This window comes from Corythoichthys intestinalis, chromosome 7 (genome assembly GCF_030265065.1).
Source record: "Corythoichthys intestinalis isolate RoL2023-P3 chromosome 7, ASM3026506v1, whole genome shotgun sequence".
Classification (NCBI taxonomy): Eukaryota; Metazoa; Chordata; class Actinopteri; order Syngnathiformes; family Syngnathidae; genus Corythoichthys; species Corythoichthys intestinalis.
Window position 1 is genome coordinate 31,704,994 of NC_080401.1, and position 26,833 is coordinate 31,731,826.

General features: G+C 38.0%; 2 protein-coding genes across 12 annotated transcripts in view; one reads left to right on the forward strand and one right to left on the reverse strand.

Moving 5' to 3' along the window:
• Positions 1-12,154, reverse strand: part of LOC130919259 (centrosomal protein of 135 kDa-like) — a 29,826-nt gene extending 17,672 nt beyond the window's left edge. For all 10 annotated transcript variants that reach the window (XR_009063927.1, XR_009063919.1, XR_009063921.1 and 7 more), the window contains exons 1-23: positions 12,024-12,154; positions 5,876-5,997; positions 5,543-5,703; positions 5,322-5,483; positions 4,885-5,003; positions 4,587-4,793; positions 4,441-4,506; positions 4,074-4,224; positions 3,803-4,011; positions 3,623-3,736; positions 3,335-3,445; positions 2,377-2,487; positions 2,195-2,305; positions 2,003-2,116; positions 1,807-1,932; positions 1,380-1,694; positions 1,171-1,308; positions 980-1,102; positions 779-916; positions 588-716; positions 399-518; positions 203-322; positions 26-130 (exon numbers count right to left, since the gene is read on the reverse strand). Coding sequence is in view for 1 of the 10 variants with exons in the window: in XM_057841818.1 (XP_057697801.1) it covers positions 26-130; positions 203-322; positions 399-518; positions 588-716; positions 779-916; positions 980-1,102; positions 1,171-1,308; positions 1,380-1,694; positions 1,807-1,932; positions 2,003-2,116; positions 2,195-2,305; positions 2,377-2,487; positions 3,335-3,445; positions 3,623-3,736; positions 3,803-4,011; positions 4,074-4,224; positions 4,441-4,506; positions 4,587-4,793; positions 4,885-5,003; positions 5,322-5,483; positions 5,543-5,703; positions 5,876-5,988 (3,063 nt within the window). In the remaining 9 variants the exon portion in view is untranslated. The remainder of the gene's footprint in view (positions 1-25; positions 131-202; positions 323-398; positions 519-587; positions 717-778; positions 917-979; positions 1,103-1,170; positions 1,309-1,379; positions 1,695-1,806; positions 1,933-2,002; positions 2,117-2,194; positions 2,306-2,376; positions 2,488-3,334; positions 3,446-3,622; positions 3,737-3,802; positions 4,012-4,073; positions 4,225-4,440; positions 4,507-4,586; positions 4,794-4,884; positions 5,004-5,321; positions 5,484-5,542; positions 5,704-5,875; positions 5,998-12,023) is intronic.
• LOC130919261 (centrosomal protein of 135 kDa-like) lies at positions 8,346-25,266 on the forward strand. 2 transcript variants are annotated; one of them, XM_057841825.1, is made up of 15 exons: positions 8,346-8,512; positions 12,121-12,230; positions 15,153-15,257; positions 15,957-16,029; positions 16,093-16,215; positions 16,294-16,500; positions 16,570-16,635; positions 18,605-18,670; positions 18,781-18,941; positions 20,504-20,642; positions 20,733-20,843; positions 21,958-22,206; positions 22,281-22,444; positions 24,536-24,619; positions 24,868-25,266. In XM_057841825.1, the coding sequence occupies exons 3-15, from the start codon at positions 15,166-15,168 to the stop codon at positions 24,887-24,889; spliced, it is 1,557 nt and encodes a 518-aa protein (XP_057697808.1). In that variant the 5' UTR covers positions 8,346-8,512; positions 12,121-12,230; positions 15,153-15,165; the 3' UTR covers positions 24,890-25,266. The 2 variants fall into 2 exon arrangements, with proteins under 2 accessions (XP_057697808.1, XP_057697807.1); XM_057841824.1 differs by lacking the exon at positions 8,346-8,512 and having other exon boundaries at positions 11,723-12,230.
• The last annotated feature ends 1,567 nt before the right edge of the window (positions 25,267-26,833 follow it).

Genomic DNA, 26,833 nt, shown 5'->3' on the forward strand with positions numbered 1-26,833 from the left:
AATTTCCTCCGGTACGTGCTTCAACCTTTGAGTTTTTTTTGTCAGTCAACTGCTGGACTTTTTCCTCTGCCAGTCTAAGCTTCTTTTTCAGCTCGGAGATGTCATCAGAGGTAATTGAACAATTATTTTTCTACGGATTAGGAAATTCTATGAAATTGTATCCGTATTTATTAAGATGAAAAGAAAATCTTCTAGTACTAACTTTTAATTCTTCAGTCAGTGAGTCTTTTTCTGCAGTCAACTGTTGGACGTTTCCTTCTGCCAGTCTAAGCTTCTCTTTGAGGCTGGAGATTTCATCAGATGCATATGACCAAATATTTTGCTGTAGATAGGGAAATGTAGTTCTTTTCAATTTATCAATATTTGTGAAGATGGAAATAAAATCTTTCGGTACGAACTTTTAATTCCTGTATCAATGAGTCTACTTCTTCAGTCAATTGTTGGATGTTTTTTTCAGCCAGTTTGACCTTCTCTTTTAGCTTTGAGATTTCATCACATGTAGTTGAACTGGTCTTTGACTGTAGAGAAGAGGACAGTATAGCTTTTGTTGAACTCATCCATATCTAATAAAGTCATCTTGTACTGACCTTCAACTCCTCCATCAACGAATCTTTTTCAGAAGTTGCCAGTTGGACTTTTTCTTGAGCCACTCTGAGCTTCTCTTTCAGTTTCGAGATGACCATAGGTGTGTTTGAGCTTGTGTCAGCGCGCCACATCTAATTTTCACCATGATACATCATCTTCATCACACAACATAGGACCTTTCTCCATTACTTACCTCAAGTTCCTTCATCTGGGAGTCTTTTTCTTTGGTCACCTGTTGGATTTTTTCTTCTGACAGTCTGAGATTCTCATTCAGCTTTGCAATTTTAGAAGATGTAGTTAAAGCTAGGCGCTCATTCTGGAGCTGCATTTCCTACAAGAAAAGTTAGACTTAACGTATTACAGATGACAACATGAGAAGTCTTTTAGTACCAACCTTCAGGTCCTCTGTCAGTGAGTCTTTTTCCGCTGTCAACTGCTGAATTTTTTCATTTGCTACTCTCAGCTTCTCTTTGAGGCTTATCATTTCAGGAGATGTTTTAGAGCTTTGGTCAGCACTCTGTTGCAAATTAGTATGTTTGTTAAGGATCACTGAGGATGTATTCAAATTTTTCTTATCATGTTTACCTGTAATTCCTCCATAAATGAGTCTTTCTCATCTTTCATCTGCTGGATTTTTTGTTCCGCCAGTCTGAGCTTTTCTTCCAGTTTTAGGATTTCCGCAGAGGTTTTCGAGTGCTCCTCGTCGTGCTTCAGCTGAATTTTCTATGGAGTTTGAAATGAAGTCCATCTGTGGGTTGAGTCTTGGACGTTACAAGACGTTGTCAGGAACTTACCTTCAATTCTTCCATCTGTCTGTCTTTTTCAGATTTCACCTGCCTGAGAGTATCTTCAGTCATTTTGATCTTCTCTTTCAGTTTGAGCAAATCTGAGATGTGTTCCTCATTCTGCTTTTGCTGTAGATTTGCAAATGTCCTGTGTTTTAATTCATCCATATGTGTCATAATAATAGGAGTGTTGACTTCAATTGGAAGGTCTTTTTTCGCTGTCACTTGCTGGATTTTTTTTTCAGCCACTCTGAGCTTCTCTTTCAGGTCAGCAATTTCGACAAATGTGTTGGAGTTGTGCTGCTCATGTTGCATCTTCTGTTGCTATATATTTAGAAGTAGACAAAATTTGAATGTGTTACCTTCAATGGTCTTAGGAAATGTGATGTAATTGTACCCGAATCAACATGTACGCAGGAGAGCTGCTGTTACTAACCTTTAATTCTTCCTTGAGTGTATCTTTTTCAGATTTTACTTGCTCTACTTTCTCCTCTGCCTTTTTAAGATTCTCTTTCAGTGTTAACATCAGAGCAGATGTTTCTGGATCATGTGTCTGCTTTAGCTACAGAGATGCAGTATGGAAGAATCCATTAACTTACTTGTCAGAATATAGGATATCTCCTGGTACCAACCTTCAATTCCTCCAATTCCTGCATCTTTTCTTTTGTCATTTGGAGCTTCTGTTTAAGTTGTAAGATTTCAACATTAGCATCTGCCATTTGTTTCTCGTGCTGCTGCTGCATGTCCTAAACATTAGGAAATATGTGTACAATTGTTAATATCAATCCCGAAAATAAAAACAATAATGCTCCTCCAGCATCAACCTTTAGTTCTTCCATCAATGGATCACTGGCAATCGATGTTTCTGCTAGGCCAAGCGCTTCTTTCAGTTTTGCAATTTCGGCAATTGCTGCTGCATGCTTCTCCTGCCTTTGCTGCACGATTACATATGAATTCAACAAATCTGTGCAAAAACGAATTATGACACAAATGGTCCAAGACCAACCTTCAATATTTCAATTTGTGCATCCTTTTCACTTGCCAACTGCTGATTTTTTTCTTCGGCCTTCCTGAGTTGCCCCTGAAGTTCCAACATTTCCAATGTGTGTTGCTTACACTGCAGTGGCACAGTTAAAAAAAATGCATACTTGGAATTATCCACTTGTCCGCACATTGGTGTTGAATTGCTGACAATTGTGCTGCACTATCCTGCAACTCCTTGAATAAGTTTTTAAGTTTTTTTTGTTTTGTTTTGTTTTAATCTTTTAACTTGTTTGTAATGAACTGCAAGATGTGATTACATTTTGGGGTATTGAGATCAAAGGTCACAGAGGTCAGAAAAGGGAAAAATCCACAAAAACTCAAGAATGAATAAAGGGATTATTATGAAACTTGCAACATACTGTATATTTGTAATATGAAACAAAAGAGGTGATTACATTAAGGTTGTGAGGTCATATGAATCAGAAAAGGAATTTTTTTGATAAGTTGTTTTCAGCTTTCAACAGCTTTTTGGTCTGCCAGGTTCAGCTCCTCTTTCAGATCCAAGATTTTATCAGAAGCAGATGTGTCACACAATTTAGACCAAGGGTGTCTAAACTATTCCACATAAGGCCACAGTGGGTGCTGGATTTCATTCCAACAAAACAAGATGACACCTTTTCACCAATCTGGTGTCTTACAAGTGTAACCCGTTGATTGCAGTCAGGTGCTGCTTGTTTTAGCAGAAACTTTATTGGTTAAACTGTTATTGCTCGATTGATAGGAACAAAAACCAGGACCCACAGCAGCCCTAGAGGACCAGTTTGGACACCCCTGATTTAGACTACAAGATTTTGGTACAGATTTGTTACTGTGGGATAAGCAGAGATGTCTGCTTCTGGACATAACCCCAAACTTTGGTGTTGTTTATGAACAAAGCGACATCTTGGATAAATTTACAATCAATTGATCGTCTTACTAACCTGAAGTTCCTTCGCCAGTAAAACCTTTTCTGCCAACTCTTGTTCGATTTTGTCTTCTGACGTTTTGTCCTCTTTCAGGTTTGAGATCTCATCTTGTATATGCAAGTTGTGCTGCATTTGCAGGGGATTATGATGTTATAATGAAGCGTTATAAAATTTTCATTACTGTCAAGGTCAAGCAATAATTGGTAGTTCATACGAGCTGTATTTACTGTTGTTACAGGTTGAGCAGAAATCTGTCAAGGCCCATAAGAATGTGTGGAACACACTAAATCCTGCGGTACTCACATTTAATTCTTCCATCATACAGACTTTTTCTCTTGTCACCTGCTGGAGGTTTTCTTCTACCCGTCTAAGCTCTTCTTTTAGTTTCCGAATTACATCAGGCTCCTGTTGTACGTTCTACACATTGACGTGTTGGCTGATTAGTCTTTAACAGTTATCACCAGGTTAAAAGTTTTCTCCTACCTCAATTCCATGACTGCTCTTCATGTCTGAACTGTAAATAGGGGTGACGTAGACTCGAATGTTTCTAGAGTGTTCGGCCTCCAAACGATAGGAATCCCTTTCTTCCTCTAAACTCTTGACAAAGGCATCTAAACGTGATGGCAAGCGGTCCTTTCCGCAAATGCCATATTTAGTCCGCCAGCCCTCCAACTCCAGCACCAATACTTTTTCTGCAAAACAGTCAATCACTCGTACCAAATGCAAGAGTTGTCAAGAATACAGTTCGTTTTACCGATGGACATCATCTTCTGCAATTTGTCCTGCAGCCTGCTCTTCTCTACTGACAGAAAATCCACCATTTTCTTTAATTTCTCATTCTGCTCTCTTAAATTCCCCAACTCATCTCCAAGTTGTGATTTTATTAACTCCGGGTCAATAACTTCCTAAAATACAAAGCCACCCCAAAAAACAAGAATTGCGAGGTAGTTTAAAGAACAACAAAGACTGTTTGCAACAAAATTTTCAACAGGGCTTAAATGGTGACTGCTCTTCCAATGGTCAGCAATCCCTGGTTTCTGTTTGTTTATCTGGAATCTGTAATAAAGGAAAAAACGGAGAACAAAACTACCCGTTGTTTGTAACGTAAAATCAGTCCTCACCGTTCGTTTTTTACCAAGCTGAGCCTCCAAATCTTTAATGACATCCTTATGTTTATGAATAATGTCCTGTTTAGAGGAAGAAACAAATCCTTTACTCTTCGATGAACTCTGAGAGAATCATCAAAGTCATCTCAATTTAATCTCACTTTTAGATCTTGTACTTCCGTTTTGGCTGTTTTCAACTTTTGCCTCTTCTCCATCTCCATCATCTTAGCTAGGTTACGTATGTCCGTGATTTCTTGACATAGTTCATGGTTCTTTGAGGTAAGCTCTGCCACTTTGCTAGATGACTTTTGCCCCGCGGCATTGAGCTTCTGCTCTAGTGTGTTGTTGGTCGTTTGCAGCTCATCAATCAGTGTAATGCAAGCACGCAAACACACAAAATTGAAAAATATGTCTGAAACGAAAACTATATACCCTGCGGCCAATTTCTATTTTACTTACTTGGATATTTAAGAGTTGTATCTGTTCCTGAGAATTTCCCAGCTCTCTTTTTAATTTTGTTAGTTCAACATGGTGCAGATCGGCTGAATGTGGACCATGTGAGGACGCGTCATGGGGTTCTGTATAGAGAAATAATACTCAGCTTTTTCTGTCTAACAAAGGACAGAACAGGCAATGAGTGAATCATCACTGATCTTTTTTAATGAACAATACAAGATACAGAAACTACCAATCAACCAGTTTACATGATATAAAATATATGTACAGTACATCTGTTAATCTTATTACTGGCAAAGACAAAAAAAAAGTTGTGTTTTCCCATTTAATGCAGTGTTTGGTGTTTTTTAGTTCAATCCCAAAATTTAGCACTAATGGAACAACTGTAATCATCACTGATCAATGATAAGATTTAAGACTTGAGATTAATAAGACTTTACCTACTGCTTGCACTTCCGCAATCTTCCCACTTAGTTGATGTATGATCCTGGCCTTTTCATTGCATTCCTGCTCCAGGCTGTGGATCTTTTGCACGTGCTGCTTGTTTAAAGATTTCTGCAAACCAATCTCTTCATCCAGTTTTGTGATATACGCCTTCAACTCTGAAATGAGAAACAAGGGGTTTTGCGGCCTGATGGTCACACCCTGGCATAATGCTTACCTTTGGTCACATGGGCCTTCTCACTCTTCACCATCATGAGCTCAAGCTCAAGGTCTTGGTTCTGCCGGGCAAGGAGGACATCACAGTTTTGGCTTTCCTTCTCCGACTTGACTGTTGATTGTTGAGAATTGCGTAGGCTTTCGGTGGTGTGGACAAGGTCACTGCATTAACAATATTTGTCACCAGCTGTAATCTCCTTGTTGAGTTGTGAATTGCCATTCACTAATGTACGACTCATAATTTTTTCAAGAACTTCCAACTTTTAGCTGAAAAGCTGCATACTCATCACTTTTCTCAAAAGCCAGAACGGAAATATGATGGTTGTACGAGTACCTGAAAAGCTCCTCGACAAGCGGCACAGACTCTGCACCTAGATACTGATTGTAGCCAAGCATGTGCAGGCGACCCCTCAGCTTGGACCATTTCCTTTCTTTACTAAGATCCATGGCGCTCACCTGCCATAAACATTGAAAAGCATCGACATGTATTATATCTTTTAGATTATGGAAGCGTAATTAATTCTTACATTAAAATAGCCTGAGAGATGATTTTAGTCTTTTTCTCTAGCATCAATGTTTGAATGAATGATATGTAATGAAGATTTCAACATGTAATCGGAGACAAACCCAACTAAACATTTTATGCGCAACTGTGAGCAAAATGCCTTGTAGAAACCTGGCGGAGGAAGGAAGCGGCTACTACTTCATACTGTGATTTATGACATACTGTATACTTGATTTACCATCCCCGCACACACACAGGTATGACTGCTTCACGGGGTTAATATGGATTTTGTCAACGGAAATTGAAAATACGTTTCAGTAACCAAAAACTGGCTGTGAAACATCAAAGACCAGTTTTGGTCATTGATTGACAGTGTTGATTTTGTTCTGTACAACCCTAAGCATTTTGTTAATTAACATTTTAGAAAAATGGAGGACCAAATAGGACGGTATGAAATATACAGTGGGGCAAATAAGTATTTAGTCAACCACTAATTGTGCAAGTTCTCCCACTTGAAAACATTAGAGAGGCCTGTAATTGTCAACATGGGTAAACCTCAACCATGAGAGAATGTGGGGGAAAAAAACAGAAAATCACATTGTTTGATTTTTAAAGAATTTATTTGCAAATCATGGTGGAAAATAAGTATTTGGTCAATACTTTGTTATGTACCCTTTGTTGGCAACAGTGTTGGGCACGTTACTTTAAAAAAGTAATTAGTTACATTACTCACTACTTCTTCCAAAAAGTAACTGAGTTAGTAACTGAATTACTCTATAGTAAAAGTAACTAGTTACCAGGGAAAGTAACTCCGTTACTTTAAAAAGAACTTGTTGTATGTCAAAGAATTTGAAATTTTCTGAGCAGTATTCAAGTCAGTGGAATAGAGAAGAACAGACCGGTAGTTAACTTGTTAGGTGCTTCAGCAGATTTGAATTGCTTACCACAGATGTCGACAAAAGCTTTGCCCCGGGACATAAATTACACATTACATGCAGGTTCTTTCCTTTAATTTCGACAAACTTGAAATAGTGCCTATATCTCCACCTCTTAAAGGACAATTTTTCTTCTGAATGCTCTGCCATCCCGACCCTGTGCATCTGTTTTGCGTGTGTGTGTTTGCCACACGCGCTGTTCCGGTTTGCTTGTGAAATCACCGTCTCTGATTGGCTTACCACAACACATGACTCTAACCCTCAGCCAATCACAATCACTTCCATCGCATCTCTTGAGGGGCCGCATACAGGTAGGCTCGTTTTCCGACAATTCACGTCACCTTCAAAGCGTCTGCCGTCCTCAAGATGGAAGCAGAATTATTGCTGGCTGACAGTGGGAGATGGGAACGAGGCTAGCATCAGGTGTAGCAAACACAGAAACGTTACCAAACTTTGGAAAGCATTGTCTAATTGAATGAGCAGGGACAAACAGCTTGGAGTCAGAAGTACGTGCGCTATTCTCGAACCTGAACTAGGCGATAACAAATTTTAGTGTCCGATAATTTATTTCATATATTATTGCACCCCCCAAATTAAAAAAAAAATACAATAACACTGTGAGAATACAGTATATATTAATAGATCATGTACACCCATTTAAACGCAATAAATGTTTACTCTTAAATTCAAAAATACTTTTTAGGAAATCACAACTAAAAACAATAGACCATGCCTCTTTTTAGTAAAAGACCACAATATTAATACTTGCACAGAAACACAGAAGAAATAAAATGTGTTTTTAAGAAAAATAAAATTCCACTTAATAATTTAAGCATCTAGGCAAATGAAAACGTTTCCCCTCATAGCTTCTGCTATGGCGTTCCATGTGTAATACAGTGGTACCTATACATACGAAGTTAATTCCTTCCAGGAGCTTGTTTGTAAGTCGAAATGGTCGTATGTCGAGCAGGATTTTCCCATAAGAATACTCCGCGACCCTCGTGAGGACAAAGCGGCATGGAAAATGAATGAATAATTTGTTCCACAGCCCAAAAACCCACACTACATCCTTAATAAATCCTGCTGTTACTATTGAAAATAGCAATTACAAAGAGCAAAACAAATAAAATATGAATAAAAATCAGAATAACAATAATATAATAATAGCAATAATACAGTACAGTACCTGAAATAATGTAACGAATCTGCTTCTAATGTGGCGGACTTTTTTTGCCGTACCTGAACGCACCGCGGGGCTGACGGTGAGCAGGAGAGCGCTATTTTACTTTCTGTTTCGATCCTGGCGTCAACAGCAGTGGACACTCGGCGAGTTAATGGAATAAATGATTTGAAACCTGACGAAGCTGGCGATTTCTTAGGCGATTTTACCACAATAAGAACTGTCACCTTAACTTATAAAAAAGTGGCGAACGGAGGAGGACCGCCGGCCGAGATCGGCATTCTACGACCCAGTTCATGGATGCGCACACCATGTTTATATTTTGCCATCATTCACATCTTCATTTCAATGGTAAGCGTCACCTTTTCTTTTTTATCCTCCACCTGCACTGTCACCTTTTCTTTTTTTTCCTCCACCTGCACTAAACTTAAACTGCACTAAACTAAAAACAGAACTAAAATGCATTTTGCGTAGTTGGTAACAAGGAAGCCGAACTTTTAACAGCACGTCAGCAGGTGCACGCGAGGCGATAAATCGCAGCGGAAAAATTAACGCTTTCATTTTTATTTACCGTCCGATAAATGGAATTATTGCATATTGCGACAGGCTTAACCTGAACGCACCCCAAGTCTTGGATGACAAATCAACAGAGCAGAGAGTCGACTCGACACGGCTGGTAGTTTCTTCAATTTATTCAGAGTAAGTAACGCACCGCTTTTGACCGTCAGTAACGGTAACGGCGGAAAAAGGAATTAGTTAGATTACCCCGTTACTGAAAAAATAACGCCGTTACGTAACAGCGTTATAACGGCGTTATTTATAACGTTACTCCCAACACTGGTTGGCAATAACGGAGGCCAAGTGTTTTCTGTAACTCTTCACAAGCTTTTCACACATTGTTGCTGGTATTATGGCCCATTCCTCCATGCAGATCTCCTCTAGACCAGTGATGTTTTGGGGCTGTCGTTGGGCAACACGGACTTTCAACTCCCTCCGCAGATTTTCGATAGGGTTGAGACCTTGAGACTGGCTAGGCCACTCCAGGACCTTGAAATGTTTCTTACAAAGCCACTCCTTTGTTGCCCTGGCTGTGTGCTTGGGATCATTGTCATGCTGAAAGACCCAGCCACGTCTCATCTTCAATGCCCTTGCTGATGAAAGGAGATTCCCACTCAAAATCTCTCGTTACATGGCCCCATTCATTCTTTCCTTTAGATAGATCAGTCGTCCTGGTCCCTTTGCAGAAAAACAGCCCCAAAGCATGATGTTTCCACCCCCATGCTTCACAGTGGGTATGGTGCAATTCAGTATTCTTTTTCCTCCAAACAAGAGAACCTGTGTTTCTACCAAAAAGTTCTATTTTGGTTTAATTCTGACTGTTCTTTGCAGCACTTCATGAATTTATGAGCAAAATGTCAGTCACTCGCCCCTCCACCTGTTTGGCCTGACTCCCGAGTAAAGTAAGCGCCACCTAGTGTGTCTGTTTCAGAATATCTTTACTGGCTCAGCATCAATCATTTATCTTTAATTTGACCCGTCTTGGCTTGATGTCCTGGGTAATAGGCCTGAATGATATTGGAAAAAACTATTGTCGCGATTTTTTTTAGGTTTGCAATATATTGCGATATTATATTGCGATATTAAAAAAAAAAAGATCTATCTTTTTTAAAGAAATTTTCACTAAATGACTTGAATAGCTGTTTGGAAATACTTTACATAACACACCGTGACCACAGTGTATTCATATAATACCGTTTAATTTGTTAATGATGAAGATTTCTGTATGAAGGTATCCAGGAAGTCATGTCTGCACAAAATAGATCATTTATTGAATACAATATTTTACACTTCAACAGCAGCAAATACATTAAATGATAAATAAAAGAGCAGGTGCATTAGTCCCCTTAGTTTTTGACAAAATATAACAAATAAAAACTTCTGTAAAATAACAACAAAGTTGTCAACATATTTGAACAAAAATATTAAATATGACAAATAAAAGAGTTGTTCACAAACTATAACAATAAATAAAAACCTCAGTAAAACAACAAAGTTGTCAACATATTTGAACAAAAATATTAAATATGACAAAAGAGTTCACAAACTATAACAATACATAAAAACCTCAGTTAAACAACAAAGTTGTCAACATATTTGAACTTAAATATTAAATCTGACTAATAAAAGTGCAAGTGCATTAGTCCCCTGAGTTGTTTACACAAAATATAACAATATAAAACTGCAAAACGGCAACAAAGTTGTAAAAATATTTCAACAAAAATATTAAGTATCAAAACTTTATGTGCAGCTGTACTATATATAGTTATTTGAAAAATACGGTTTACAATAAATTTAAATATAAAAGAAACAAACTCAATTGAACTTGTAAATAATTGAACTGAATAACTGCAAATAACTGTGATGAATAACAGAACCATTTTAACTCCCAAATTTCCTGCCTTCCTGATAGCTGTCACATTAAAAGAAGAAAAGACATTCCTTCAGCTGTGTTATGTATTTGTCTGCATATCGTCCACCTTCCTTGCTCAGCAATTCTCAACTGGGTCTCATAGGTTTTTGGCCAAGACTATTAGTTTATCCACTATAGCAGGCTTGAGACAATAACGTTGGCAAGTAACAATGTTCCCACCTGTGCTAAAAAGCCTCTGATGGGGAGCTCGTAGCAGGAATGCATAGATACCTGCGTTTTAAATGGTCCCACATGTTTGACAGATTACTTCTTGTTGAGGCAACCATGGCGAGGCACTGTCGACAGGGCTGTTTTTTGTCCCTTATAGTCTTGTTCTTGCCAAAATACTTCCAAAACTCCTTTTGGATACAGTCTTCCTTGCTCCTCCAACGTGTTGATTGCTTGCTTTCACTTTGAGAACGGGCCCTCCTCCCTCCGCTCTGCTGTTCGGCCCCTCCTCCCTCCACTCCGCTGTTGCAGGGGGAGGGGGAGGAGCCGATGACTTGCTGGAGAGAAAGAGAAGCTGTGCGCTTTTTTTCCCCTCTCCTTCCTCAAAACAAACGTTTGTGGATTAAAAAAAATGAAATTAAAAAACTATCGCACGTCCTTGCGATGGGACTATTGCACATGCGCACATCGCGATGGCGATGTTTAAACGATATATCGTTCAGGCCTACTAACCAATTTTGTGTTAGTCCAGCCCACTGACTTTGATGGGAGAGTTTGACAGATAAAATTATGAAGTGCTGCAACACATTTCCATGAATTATTTATTTATTTATGTATTTATTTATTTATATATATATAACATTAAGTGGACTAGTATTTTAATCAATCAATGATACATTTAATGACACTTTCATTAATTTAATTCCCATTTAAATTAATAACTCAATTAATTTAAGTATTTAAATATGTACTTATATATTTCATTCTGTCCCATTTGGTCCTCATTCATCCAAAAAACTCGACACATTATGAGCCATGTGTTTTTGCTGTGAATGTTTGGAATGAATGTTTTAAAAAATATGTTGGCTTTATGACGTCACATATGACAGCTTTTGTCATTTATAAATATACACTATTCATATATTTCTTTCACGCTTATACTGGAGCAAATACAAACCTTCTGTAAAAGAATAATAAGTATTTTTGTTATTGACGGAAACGGCATCACCGCGTATAAGAAAAGCACATTCCCTTACGTAAAAAAATTATATATATAAGTAGCCAACCGTAGCTAGCTTAATTATGCTAGGAAACCGATGACGTCGCGCGACGCTGGTCGTTTAACAAACATTTGCAAACCTTTTATCTTCGGGCCAACAATAAATATAGTTTGCGGCTTTGCCGCAGCGTGTGTTTTAAAAATATTCAGAACACTTTACTTACGTTTTGTCTGCTGTGTATTTGCAATTCACCTTAACGGTCAACTCGGATACTCTTTGAAACTGTTGCCACCTGCCAACTTGGAATTCTTCTGAACAAGTGAGAAAAGCAGTGATGTCACTGCGGAGCCATCACACGGAACTACCCAAAAAACTGAACAGGCTGGGGAGGAGAACATTGTGAAGTGGCAGCAGGACCATGTCACCTCAGGTAGCATTTCAATGTTCCCCTATTATTAATATCATGCATGATTCACAAATTTGCAAATGTACATTTGGCAACTGAATCTAGAGCCATTCTGAGACTCCATGTGGGCTCTAACCAAAAGGAGCATTTCGGGACACAGTTTCTGTAAATAATTAGGATTTCTCGTGATACATATGCAAAAACCTGTTGCAATGCATCCGTACTACTCTGTCATTATTATCACTTTGGCTCTATACACCACCGACTAGTTTGTAACCTAAGAGACCACATTTTGAGGGTGTTGGACCTTGTTCTTCTCATGGTGTGAATTTCCAAATGCCTGAGTCATGGTTTCAGTTTTCAAATTGATTTTTATAGCCTTGTTTGGTCTTGTTTCTGTCTCACCTTCCACAACGCTTTTCCTGGTGTTGGACAAGTATTGGTCTCACAAGGTGTGGACATGAGCACAAAAATACACAAAAAAGTTTTGTTAATATTATCCCAATCAAGGAGAGTGGTCAATGCAGTTACCACATAAGACCTTTAACCAGGGGTGAAGGTGGCTAGAATTTCTTGCCGGAACTCACTGACAATAAGGTCGCCACGATCCAGATGTGTCTTAGTTTTTATTATTTATTTATGTATTTATATTTGGGGGGGAGGGGGGGGGTTAAACCTTCTAAAACCACAGAAATATGGAGGGGGAAAAAAGGTTTTACACATGCATTAGGCTACTGCATTACACTTACTGTAACAAGGCATACATGAGAAACTGATTTTCATTTAAAATTATACTTTAAAGTAACATGATGCATGAACAAAATAAGCATCATTATGCACAGTTTAATGGAATTAATTTTAAAGATAACACAAACATTGACTTTTTTGTATTATTAGGAAATAAGTATTGCCTAACATAGGTAAATGAACAAAAATAAGTCCAAAGTGCACATAAACTACTGCGAAATGTAATTAATTTGAGACAAGCATTTCTGGACGTCATTGCAGCAAAAAAAATGTTTAAAACCTTATTGTGTTCAATCTCACTTTAGTTGTATTTTTTTTACCACCAGAATTTCATGTAATGCTTAGTGTATCATTTATGATACTAATTACAGAACATATACTGTATATGGTGGAAAATACAGACAAGGCTGAAAAAGCAGTGTCTGCTCTTGCACCCTTCTTTAAAATAAACTGCTGTATTTTAAGCCAAAAGAACTATTGTGTATGATAGAACAATATGTCTATGCTGCCATAGCAGTTTCGAGGCGCATTAAGCCCCTGAACTATTTTTAGTTTGTCCGTTTACAAACACCTCGCAACCGCTTTAGTTTTAACGCAGCCATAAAAAGAAGGTACGGTAAATATATCCTATCCTAACTATCCTTTTTAGCTCAGAATCATTAATTGATGTCTTAATTTTAGTTAAAAAAAAAAAGAAAAAACAATTTTATAGAATCATTCACTTACATATTTTAAACTTCTAAACAAATTATGTCACAATGAAATAAATAGTGTCTGTAAATAGGTCACGGATATTTACCTCAGAACTATCGAGTAATTTTTTTTTTTTTTTTTTTTTTTTTGTTACAGTCGCATTTCCCCCGATATTTTACATGATAAATGATCGATCCAAACAAAGAGAAAAAAACATTTAAAAGGGTAGATATATTAAAATGAAAATCTCAACCACTCCTTGATGTCTGCGATTTCTGCATTGCGACCCTTGCTATATTACCGTGTTTCACCCATAAAATCCCCAAAAAGTCCAGCTGTGGCCATTCACAGCTGTGTTTTGACATGCGGTGAGACATGCTACACGGAGGTTTTGGATCAAAACAAGGTAAGTACACGATAATATCTCGTTAAAATCATGGTGTCTTTAATTATGCTCTCTCATGCCCTCATGTTCAAATAATCCCCCCCCCCCCCCCCACCCGATAATTGAGATTTGAAGCTTTCCAATGACATATCATAACATGCATATAGGACAGTTTTGAAATTTGGTCAAATTTGGGCTCTCAGAGCGGAAGTTCAAGTCACCTGAGTGCTAACAAAAAAATAATTAAAAAAGTTTTTTTTTTTTTTTTTTTTTTTAAATTACATTTAAGGAAAACAAAGCTTTCAAAATGAAAAAAAAAAAAAGAATTTTCTGTTCATTATTTCTGGGGTCAGGCATTTTGTTCTGAACCACACCATCAGAGAAAACAAAATAAGTCTCTTTCCTTTCTCTTAAAGATCTGATCAATTTTCCATTGCATTGCCCCTTTTTTATCGCATTAGTTCAACAAGCTTGTTCTTTTTTTTTTCTTGTTTTTTTGTCGCAGAAAACATGTTCATTGGAACAGAGCTAACAATCCATGCTGATCACATGTCAGTATGTCAGCTGGCAACCGGAGTCCTGGCCAGGGAGGGTGGTTAGCTTAGCGCATGCACACATCAAAATGACACATCAGACACACGCTGGGAGAACTCCGTGCTGTCAATGGAATAAATAGATAATAAATATTGGTGGAAACGAGTGACGATACACAAGAACTTTATTATGCTTGTTGTTAACACTTGTGTATGTAAATCTGGTGTTAGTAGATTGTTTTTAGCATGGGGTTTTGACAGTTGCCGTCATATTTTCGGGATCAAAGCACTGTTCCGCCCCATTCAGGCGCCAAACTTCTTGCTGGAACAGCGTTCCGGCCCGTTCTGGCCCACTTTCACCCCTGCCTTTAACCCTTTATAGAGCATGTGACTATTTATGGTCATTAAAAAAAAGACAAAAATTTGTCACCTAAAATCTATATCCCTTTGTAGTGTGCCAATTGCATACGCAGATTGGTGATTGCTCTGAATAAGGACAATCACTGTTAGAAGAACAGATAGGTGAAATGTCAAAGTTGAATAAACAGCATAATGTACTTGTGTAAACCAACTCAGTGTTCCTCTTAGATGTCAAAAGAGAATGCAGACCCATGAAGTCGTATCTCTTCCTGATAAGCCTACATCCAAATCGCCTGATCATGGTGATGAACGACAGCCAGTGACAGATGAAAGGTTTGTTGGTAATCTAAAATGCTTGTTGCTTAACACAGCGTGAACCCCAAATTGAAGATCAGAGTAAAGTCACGAGAGAGGAAAAAGTGCCAAGAACTACAGAACACACAGACTGATTTGACCAGGATAATTCGTTCGATCAGGATCTTCAATGATGCCTGATTTTTTTTTTTTTTTTTTCCGCCAAAATCACTTTTGTTGTGATCTACACACATACACACATTAGTGTATTTACCTGTCATTTTTTGCGATGTAGTATTCTCAATTGATACACAAATAATGGAAAAATGCACAGATAACAAAAAGAATACGACCAAAATAGACAACTGTTGGAAAACAACATTTACTTTTAGACGAAAATGAGAGAGAGAAATATGAAAACATGAGTTGAAAAATCCCCAAATCTTACATGAAATTCTAATATTTGGAAAGTAGATCTACTGAGGATAAAATACTAGAAACATTATAAAATATTACACAAAAATCACTAATATTTGTAAAGATACAAACATATAAAGTAAGAATATGATAACAAAAATAGACGTGCTACAAAACAACGATTACACAAAAAAAACAAATAAAAACAAGATGAGAACATTTTATGATAATATTAGTTACAAAACAATTACAAGATAAAAAAATATTGAGCGAAATCTACATATGTTGAAATGTTAATTTCTTTGCATTTTGTTGTTGTAGGCAAGAAAACATCAACAAAGTCAAATCCGACCTTGAAAATGCCCACGGCTGTATAAAAATCTTACTTACCCAAGTAAGTGAAAAGCAACTAAGGAACACTGTTAGTGGTTGACATAATAGAATTTTTCCATTATAGGTGGCTGAGAGGGACAAGGAGATTGATAATCTCAATCATGCACTCCATGGACCTCACCATGGCGTCTCTTTAGAGACTCAGAACAACACCAACAAGAAACTGATCAGCTACCTTAACCTTCAGGTAAAGCACTGTATGATTTTCAACGTCACGACCAGTTTATAAAATGATGTTACATACTTAATTAACTACATCCGACAGATTGAGTATCTGCAAGAGGGCAACAAAACACTTGAGCAGAGGATCCAAGGACTTCAGCAAAAGGCATCTGCAGAAGTAGCCGACCTTTCTCTGAGGAACATGCATCTGTGTCGACAGCTGACGCAAAAGAACACCATTATGAAGCAGACTAAGATGGACAAGAAGCGAGTGCTGGATATAGCGTACCGGAACTTGTCTGCTTCCAAAGTGAGAAGTGAAGTGAAGAAAACTGGTAGACAACAATTTACGATTTTTTTTTTAACCTTGTTTCCACAGGAGGTTATTATCAGTCAACAGGAAGTCATTAAAGATTTGGAGGATAACCTTCTTAAAATAAGAGGGGTAAGTTGCTAGTGTATTTTGTTGGACAATATGTCGCACTTTTTTCTTAGTTTGGCCAGTCTTGTAACTTATAAACAGGCGCGACTTGTATCCTGAAACACGGAAATGTTATTTTATACAACCTGATATCACCAAGTAAACATTACATTATGTGTTGTGTTGTTTATACGTCATGTAGATAAATAGTTATGAATGTGTTATGTTACATTAACATGCAATGCACTTATTCAGCATGGTATAAATTCATTTACAGTGATACCTCGCTACTTCGCGCTTCAAACTTTGCGCCCTCATTCCATCGCAGATTTTTTTTTTTTTCAATTAAAAAATAAATAAATGAATGCAGTATTTATTAGAGCTGTCCCGAGCCGATCATGTAATCTCTCAGTCTCGTTCTTGCCGCTTTTCTTGGTCACTGGAGTTGCTTATGAAAGTTAACGATGATTTACAGACAGTTAAGGTTTGATCTTGCCAGAAACTTCACAGCGCCGCATGTGTCAACATCGTTTAACTTGTTAAACAGTTGCTGTGGCTACTCATTGTGTGTAGGTGAGCAGTTTGAGCGGATTTGATGAATCATTTAATAAACACAAGCATTTTTCTACTTTTTTAAAATGGATTGGGCGTCTACTTTTTTTCTTCTTTAAAAAATAATTCGGTGGAACAGTAACATGTTTAAAACTTATCACAATTATTACATTTGAAGTGCTTAAAAACCATTTATTAAAATATACATATATTTACATAAATATTTTTTTCATTATACTTTGGGGGGGGGGTGAAAAAAACATGTCTTATATGTATCTCTTTCCAATGAAAAATCTGAATAAATACCAGTACATTGAAAACACACACACAAAAAAAAAATGTTTTTTTTTTTTTGTTTTTTTTTTTTTTTTTTTGAGGGGGAGGAGGGCGCTACGGTTTTTCACTTATCGCGACAAGTTCTGGTCCCCATTAACAGCGAAAAATGAGGGATCACCTTAGTTATTATTAAACTTGTATTTCAAAAAGCAATATCTGGTCTTGGACTAGTTTTTTGAAAAACACATTTGCGCACCCCTCAAAAAAAGCTATTTACATTGCGATGTGACCAATGTTTTTTTAAAGAGCACTGTTGTCAAACTCATGGTTGGGGGGCCAGATCGGGCCCACTACATAATTTTGTGTGGCATGCAAAAGTACATCATGTACTTTCACCTAATGTTATGCGCTTAAATATATTTTTTGATTAAAAAAGAAAAAGAAATAATTTTTTTTTTTTTTTAATTTAGAATTTTCCTTTTTTTTTTTTTTTTGTGGTATTATATGACAATATGGAGAAAAAATAATTTTAAAAATGACAAAAAGATAATAGAATAATAAGCACATATTTTTTGTTTTATTGTAATAAACACCAATTTAAAAAAAAAATGTACTGCTTACCTTCTTTTTCTACTAAAAATGTAAATCGCTAAATAAAAATGAAAACTATAATATTTGTTATGAAGAGGATTAAGATGAATTTTAACAATGTTTTTAAACAATTCAGTGACAATCAAAATAGTTGTCGATTCATTTGATAATCGATTATTTGTCAATTACGGTAGTTGATTAATCGTGGAAACCCTAGTTGGCAGACATAGTAAACTTTCGAAAGAAACCATAACTACGATGTGGCCTGCCACAAAGACACCCATGCTCTCTAGAGCAGGGGTGCCCAATCCCGGTCCTCGAGAGCCCCTATCCAGCTTGTTTTCCGTGTATCCGTTCTTTAACACACCTGAATCAAATGATCAGCTCATCAGCAAGCTCTGCAGCAGCCTGATAACGATCCTGATTAGTTGATTCAGGTGTGTTAGAGGAGGGAGACATGGAAAACAAGCTGGATAGGGGCTTTCGAGGACCGGGATTGGGCACCCCTGCTCTAGAGCAACTTTTAGTCTGAAAAATATTCATTATTCACACTGCTGGGTTTTTGTATTCTCAGGAGCTTCCAGACAGTAGTTCCAATAGTTTGCATCGAATTGTTGACCTGGAAAAAGCCGTCCAGAATGTAAGTGTGATTGGAGCCAATATAAAACTTTGTTCAATTGGCACAAATGTCCTATAGAGATAACCACAGAAGCTTGCCTCTTGACTTTTGTGTGTGTTTATGTACTGAAGTTGGAGCGGGAGAGGTTGGAGCTGCGGTCACAACTCTCGTCGTGTAAAGACAGCAAGTCGGATACGGACCCGCGGTGGGACTTTCAGCCAGCCGAGCGGCTTCAGAACACTAAGGAAGAAGTGGCTGCGGCGCAGCGGAAGAAAGCAGCTCGAGCTCTTGGGTTTGTTTTTAAAATCATATAAATACCGTAATTTCTGAACTATAAGACTTTTTCCACTCCATTTAAGCCCTGTGGCTTTTAGATATTTCACTCCGTAGTCTGGATGATTTTGCCTCTGGGAGTGCGTTCAAATTCTATACTGACTAGCGCTAGTAATCTTTTAAGACAATACTCTTGATTTCATGTATCTGCGCGCACTTGGTGGGTTTTCTCCAACGAACCTTCAGAGCAGGTTCTCCTAGTCGTAGTGTTCCAAAAGCTCCATTTGAGAGAAGGTGAATTTCATGACAAATATACTATGACTTGTTGTCAAGAGAAGAAGAAAGACCTTTAGTGCCACTAAAGAAAAAAACATTTAATATTAACTATGGATGGTTTGACATATTTTTGGCCACAACGTGGCTTTCGACTTTTACGCTAGCACCAGCAAAGCTTGCCAGCGGCTTCGCCAAACTTCATCAAAAAATTTGAGGACTTTATCAATAAATATGGTTCCATCCGATGGGATGTGCCGCTACAGAAGAACAATTTAAGGCAAATCATGGGTGGTGAGATAGATTAAAAAAGGATGAATTTCCACTCTTTGCTACAAGAGGATGCTATGCTAACGCTGAATAGCCACTCCCACCCAGCACTCAGTGGATTGACTTGACTGCCGACAATGTCTCCGGCTAATATTTGATGCCATTACAGAAGAACAGTTTAAGGCTAGCTGTTGCTGGTTAGAAAAATGTTGAATATGACAAAAAAAAGTGCTATGCTAGGACTAGAGCTGACAGCCATTATCCCTGAGTTCATCAAATACTACAGGGATTTTTAAGTTGGCTCTAGAAGTCAAGGTAAAGTGGATTTGATTTCTTTTCTTCGTAAATGTTTGTTTTGTCTTTTAAAGTTACGTTTTTTATGGTTTCAGACTGCCTCAAAGAACAGAGTGGGCCTTGTGGTCCCTGGCCATCTTTTTAGGCCGCTGCATATGAATGAGGAGAATGCAACTCGTTGTGTTGATGTAATTTTGTTTAATTAGAATATTCCTGATTAATCACATATTTCTGTGTAACATTTTTATAAAAAATATCAAATATTAAGACATGGACACCTGCAGTTTATAGTCAGTTGCGGCATATTCCCCCACCCCAAAAAAAAAAAAAAAAAAAAAAAAAAAAAAAAAAATTGTGAAATTAGGTGGTGCGGCTGATAGGTACGCTCTATAGTGAGTAAATTAAAAATTATAAGAATTAAAAATATATAAAATAAAAGTAAAATTGATAGTGGCGTGCTATCAAGAGCTATGGAGTGCTATACATCAGGCATTCTATCTAGTGGTGTTCACAGGATACAACTTCCAATTAATTTATTATTATTTTAATAATTTTATTGTATTCTACAGCAGTTAACTTCTCTTTATAATTGTTGGCAGTTAAGAGAAGTAAAATATCACTGAAAACATTTCCTGTTTGATGAATGCAGTTTTATGATCGCTTTGGAGGAAAATATTTTTCTTTCCTTTCCATGGCGAATGGAAATAAGTATGTGTGCGTGTGTTTATGCGTGTTGTTTGTCAGTCAACTGCAGGGGGCGCCAAAAAGTCTTGAAGGAGGGCTTGCCAACCTGCCAAAACAATTAGGTACGACCCAACAATGCATTGTCTCAGAGAACACGAGGTTACAGGATGACATGACCACACTGAACAGAGAGAAGCAAGTAATAATAATCAGATATAAAATCTATTGTTTATGTCTAAGTATGTATATTGTCATAACATCAAGTTATATTATTTCTTGCCTCAATTAGGCTGCAAATGCTGGGATGGAGGAGGTACTGCGTGAGCGGGACCAGCTCAAATTGAGTGTGCACTCTTACATCAATGCAATGTACAGGATTGAGGAGATGATGAGGACAAAAGCAAGTAAAAATATGTGAACAGTTTTGGTCAAAGGTTTACATACACTTGTAAAGAACATAATGTCATGACCCTCTTGAGTTTCCAGTTATTTCTACCACTGATTTTTCTTGATAGTGATTGGAACAGATACTTTCTTGTTGTCACAAAAAACTTTTATGAAGTTTGGTTATTGTATGACTTTATGGTATTTAGTAAAAGAACAATTACAGTATATTGAAAACAACATCACTGATGATGTAATGAACCCAAACAATTCTTGGATAAACACTGATAAATTGTCACTAACTGCTTTCCAGGGATATGTTCCCCAAAAAGTATGAAACGAGGTATCACAAGAATTCCTTTTCTGACCTCTGTGACCTTTGACATCATCTCCCCAAAATTTCTGTTTTACTTATTCAAGCGTATCCTGCAAGTAACTCAAGAACGAATTAAAGGATTATTATCTTAAACATACAGGCAGTATATTTAACACCGCCCATAGGTTTACATCTTTTTCCCCAAACCCATTTAAAAATTATTGTATAAACACTGATAAATTGTCTCTTTTTCCATAGAGTGGTTCTCCAAAATAGTACCAATTTAAAGTATCTTTCAAAACAAATGTTAATTTAAATTTTTTTTTTTTTTTACTTTTTTGACAGGTGTCACAAGACTGTCATAAGACTGTCATAATTATGACATGACACTGTCATGATCTTATGACAGATGCTATTAAGTGTCACCCGGCAAATTCATTAATTACTGCTCATGACAGTGTCATGTCATAATTATGACCGCCTTATGACAGTCTTAGGACACGGGTTTCAAATATAGTGTTACCCAGAAATATATTGATTAAATATTTTTGTTATTATTATTTTTAATATTAAGTAGAAAAATATGAAATTTGAAGGATAGCCAAACTGAATTACAACTGTGGAAGGTTTTTCTTTGGGTGTTACCAGAAAAGAGGTTTTAGGTGGATTGGACCCCTAAAATCCATCCTTTTTTAACATTACAATGAAAGCTTTGTTTTCTGGCATATTGAGAATCCCAAAGTGATTCTATACTAAACACAACAGACCCTAAAATCCATATTAGTGTCAGCTAAATTTTATGCGTTAACCACAGGATCAAGAGAATTTCGAACTGGTGGAGCGCCTGCAAACGGCCCAGTCGAACCTCCAAGAGCGGGAACAGCGGCTGCAGGTGACAGAAGACCTCGTGAGCGCCATTGACGTGGAGCTGCGCAAAGCCCAGGAATGCCCGGCCGCCCTCCTCGCCGACCTGGCCTGCGTGCGGGAGCTCTGCGCCAGACTGGACTCTGACAAGGAGCTCACAAGTTGTGAGCTCACGTCTAAGAGAATGGAGCTCGACATAGTATGGCCTCACTGTTGTTTTTGTTGTTTTTTTTTTCAATGAGGAACATTCCAGTAACATTCTTTGCTCTCCAGGTTCGCTCAGAAACAGAGTCGCTGAAAAAGCAACTAGAGTGCGAGAAGATGACCGTGCGCAACCTGGAGATGCTGCTCGCCACCGCGCTTCAGAAGGTCAGCGAGAAAGAGGCCAAGCTGAAGGCGCTACGAGACAGGCTCACTACACCAACAATCAATATAACGTGAGGCAAATTGTGGCCACGGGACATTGGGTGGTTGTGGGTCATTCTAGAATTGGACATTTTACATCCCTTCAAATTTTAAAAAAGCAACATAAGAAAAGACTAAAACATGTCGTTTCTGAGTCACTTGTGTCTCTCCATGTGCACAACACAGCCTTTTTATCATGATCGCAGAATAAAGCAGTAAATCACATGATACGCTGGATTTGACATTATCAAATGATTTTCCAGAAGACTGGATAGAGCAAATATATGTCTTCTCTACTGTTTATCATATTATCATTATTTTATTTCTTATTTGGCTAAACACCTAGCTTCTACTCCTGAGATAAAGCTAACATTAGTGTGAATTTGCAGCCAGTACTGTACTGTGTTAAATTATAAAAAATCAAATTAATCATGTAATAGAAATATTCGTGTTGCTCTATAGCCTGAGCTAATCAAGGCATTGATAGTTTATTACATAATATTGTTAAATACGTAGCAGAACATGTAGGCTTTTTTTTTTTTTTTTTTTAAGAATTTTGAAGGATGAATGTCTACTATTCTAGAATGACCTATGTAGAGTTGTGGTCAAAAGTTTACATACACTTGTGAAGAACATAATGTCATGGCTCTCTTGAGTTTCCAGTCATTTCTACAACTCTGATTTTTCTCTGATAGAGTGATTGGAACAGATACTTCTTTGTCACAAAAAACATTCATGAAGTTTGGTTCTTTTATTATGGGTGAACAGAAAAAAGTGATCAAATCTGCTGGGTCAAAAGTATACATACAGCAGCGCTAATATTTGGTAACATGTCCCTTGGCCATTTTCACTTCAATTAGGCGCTTTTGGTAGCCATCCACAAGCTTCTGGCAAGCGTCTGGTTGAATCTTTGACCACTCCTCCTGACAGAATTGGTGCAGGTCAGTTAAATTTGATGGCTTTCTGACATGGACTTGTTTCTTCAGCATTGCCACAAGTTCTCAATGGGGTTTAAGTCAGGACTTTGGGAAGGCCATTTGAAACCTTAATTCTAGCCTGATTTAGCCATTCCATTACCACTTTTGATGTGTGTTTGGGGTCATTGTCCTGTTGGAACACCCAACTGCGCCCAAGACCCAATCTTTGGGCTGATGACGTTAGGTTATCTTGAAGAATTTGAAGGTAATCCTCCTTCTTCATTATCCCATTTACTCTCTGTAAAGCACCAGTTCCATTGGCAGCAAAACAGCCCCACAGCATAATACTACCACCACCGTGCTTGACGGTGGGCATGGTGTACTTGGGGTTAAAGGCCTCACCTTTTCTCCCCCAAACATATTGCTGGCCATTGTGGCCAAACAGCTCGATTTTTGTTTCGTCTGACCACAGAACTTTACTCCAGAAGGTCTTATCTTTGTCCATGTGATATGCAGCAAACTTCAGTCGAGCCTTAAGGTGCCGCTTTTGGAGCAAGGGCTTCCTTCTTGCACGGCAGCCTCTCAATCCATGGAGATGCAAAACACGCTTGACTGTGGACACTGACACCTGTGTTCCAGCAGCTTCTAATTCTTGGCAGATCTGCTTTTTGGTGATTCTCGGTTGAATCTTCACCCTCCTGACCAATTTTCTCTCAGCAGCAGGTGATAGCTTGCGTTTTCTTCCTGATTGTGGCAGTGACAAAACAGTGCCATGCACTTTATACTTACTAGCAATTGTTTGCACTGTCGCTTTTGGGACCTGCAGCTGCTTTGAAATGGCTCCAAGTGACTTTCCTGACTTGTTCATGTCAATGATTCGCTTTTTCACATCCATGTATGTATATTTTTGACCCAGCAGATTTGATCACTTTTTCTGTTAACCCATAATAAAGTCGTAAAAGAACCAAACTTGATGACTGTTTTTTGTGACAAAGAAGTATCTGTTCCAATCACTCTATCGGAGAAAAATCCGAGTTGTAGAAATAACTGGAAACTCAAGAGAGCCATGACATTATGTTCTTCACAAGTGTATGTATGTATGTAACTTTTGACCACAACTGTATATCAGTGAACCCAAAAATGTCTTTGGTAAAAAAATGCCTATTGTTATTTTAAAATGGTGTCTAACATTTTGGTGATTATCAGCGGTGACTGCAACGCAAATCTTCCAGCACCTCAGCGACAGACTGAGGTCAACGGGCCAACGAACCTGAGACCGACCAGGGAGCAGTGAGTTATGCAGATGACGCCTTTTACATATTCTCTAACAAATAGAATTTATTCCCCCCTCCAAAAAAATGTTTTCCTCCACAATTTTAAAACATTTCCTGGGAAAACCTAGCAATCTCAAAGACAGAAAAAACTGATGACATACAGTATACCGGTACTTAGTTTACAAATTCGTACAGGGAACCCTCTAATGCAGAAATATTCAGTCTCCTCCCAAAAACTTTTCTTGTATCACGTCATCTTTCCAGACATGTGAGCTTCAGGGACTAACTTCAAGTGAAGACCGGCACTTGAACGCCTTCCAAAATCGATGCTGTCGAACTGCTGACAGGATTGACAGGAGCCCGTACTGGACTGCCGTTTTAACTGGGAGGACTGCCAGTACTCCTAATTAAAATGAATTAGATGTCTGATGCTATCAATGCAGGAAACCAAGAATTACCTTTATATATATATTTATATATTTGTAAATTTATTTATATGTACAGTATGTGTGTGTATGTATTCATATATATGCATATACATAGATTTTCCCACCTTTTCAGCTCTCTCGCATTTAGAGATGTAGCACACCAAAATGTATAAAGGAAATTAAAAACTCCACATCACTGACCATTGAACTCCAACTGAGGAAGCAATAGCATCGATGTCACACAGTTAAATAATGTACGAGATGTAATTTTTTTCTACAAAATTTAAAAGTGTAAAAAAAAAAAAAAAAAAGAAAAAAAAAAAAGCCTACAATTTTCATGAAGTCAATTTGTAACTTTATTCCAAGTCTGGTCCTTATGCCTTTTTTGAAATTTCAGTTGCACAAATAGATAACTCAGGGAAACCGCCCAAATACACATCGTGTCACGAAAAAAAAAAAAAGTATACTGTTTGGGGAGTCGATTTTTGTCACTTTGTTCTTTTTTTTTTTTTTTTTATCTTTTCTTTAATCTTACAAATTCACTAAGGCACCACATACAGTGTATCACAAAAGTGAGTACACCCCTCGCATTTCTGCAGATATTTAAGTATCGGGACAACACTGACAAAAAGACACTTTGACACAGTGAAAAGTGGTCTTTGTGGAGCTTATATAATAGAGTTAATTAATTTTCCCCTCAAAATAACTCAAAATGTAGCCATTAATATCTAAACCCCTGGCAACAAAAGTGAGTACACCCCTTAGTGAAAGTTGTCAATATTAACATACAACATGTTAACTGACAAAATTTTGTGTGGCCACTACTATTATCCAGAACTGCCTTTACTCTCCTGGGCATGGAGTTGACCAGAGCTCCACAGGTTGCCACTGGAATGCTCTTCCACTCCTCCATGACGATGTTGCGGAGCTGCCAGATATTTGAGACTTTGCGCACCTCCACCTTCCGCTTGGGGATCCCCAAAGATGTTCTATTTGGGTTCAAGTCTGGAGACATGCTTGGCCAGTCCATCACCTTTACCCTCAACCTCTTCAGTAAAGCAGGGGTCATCTTGGAGGTGTGTTTGAGGTCATTGTCATGCTGGAACACTGCCATGCGACCCAGTTTTTGGAGGGAGGGGATCATGCTCTGCTGCAGTAGTTCACAGTACATGTTGGAGTTCATGTTTTCCTCAATGGAATGTAACTCTTCAACACCTGCAGCACTCAGCAGCCCCAGACCTTGACATTCCCACAACTATGCTTGACTGTAGGCATGACACACTTATCTTTATACTCCTCACCTGGTTGCCGCCACAGATGCTTGAGACCATTGGAACCAAACAAATTAATCTTCGTCTCATCAGACCATAGGACATGGTTTCAGTAATACATGTGCTTTGTTGACATGTTTTCAGCAAACTGTTTGTAGGCTTTCTTGTGTACCGTCTTCAGAAGAGGCTTCCTCCTGGGGTGACAGCCATACACACCAGTTTGATGTAGAGTGCGGCATATGATCTGAGCACTAACAGGCTGACCCCCCCACCTCTTCAATCTCTGCAGCAATGCTGACAGCACTCCTGCGACGATCTTTCAAAAAAAGCGTTTGGATGTGACGCTCAGCACGTGCCCTCAGCTTCTTTGGACGACCAACCTGAGGCCTGATCTAAGTGGACCCTGCTCTTTTAAAACGCTGGATGCCACTGTGCTGCAGCTCAGTTTCAGGGTGTTGGCAATCTTCTTGTAGTCTTGGCCATCTTCATGTAGCGCAACAATACAGTGGGGAGACCAAGTATTTGAGACAC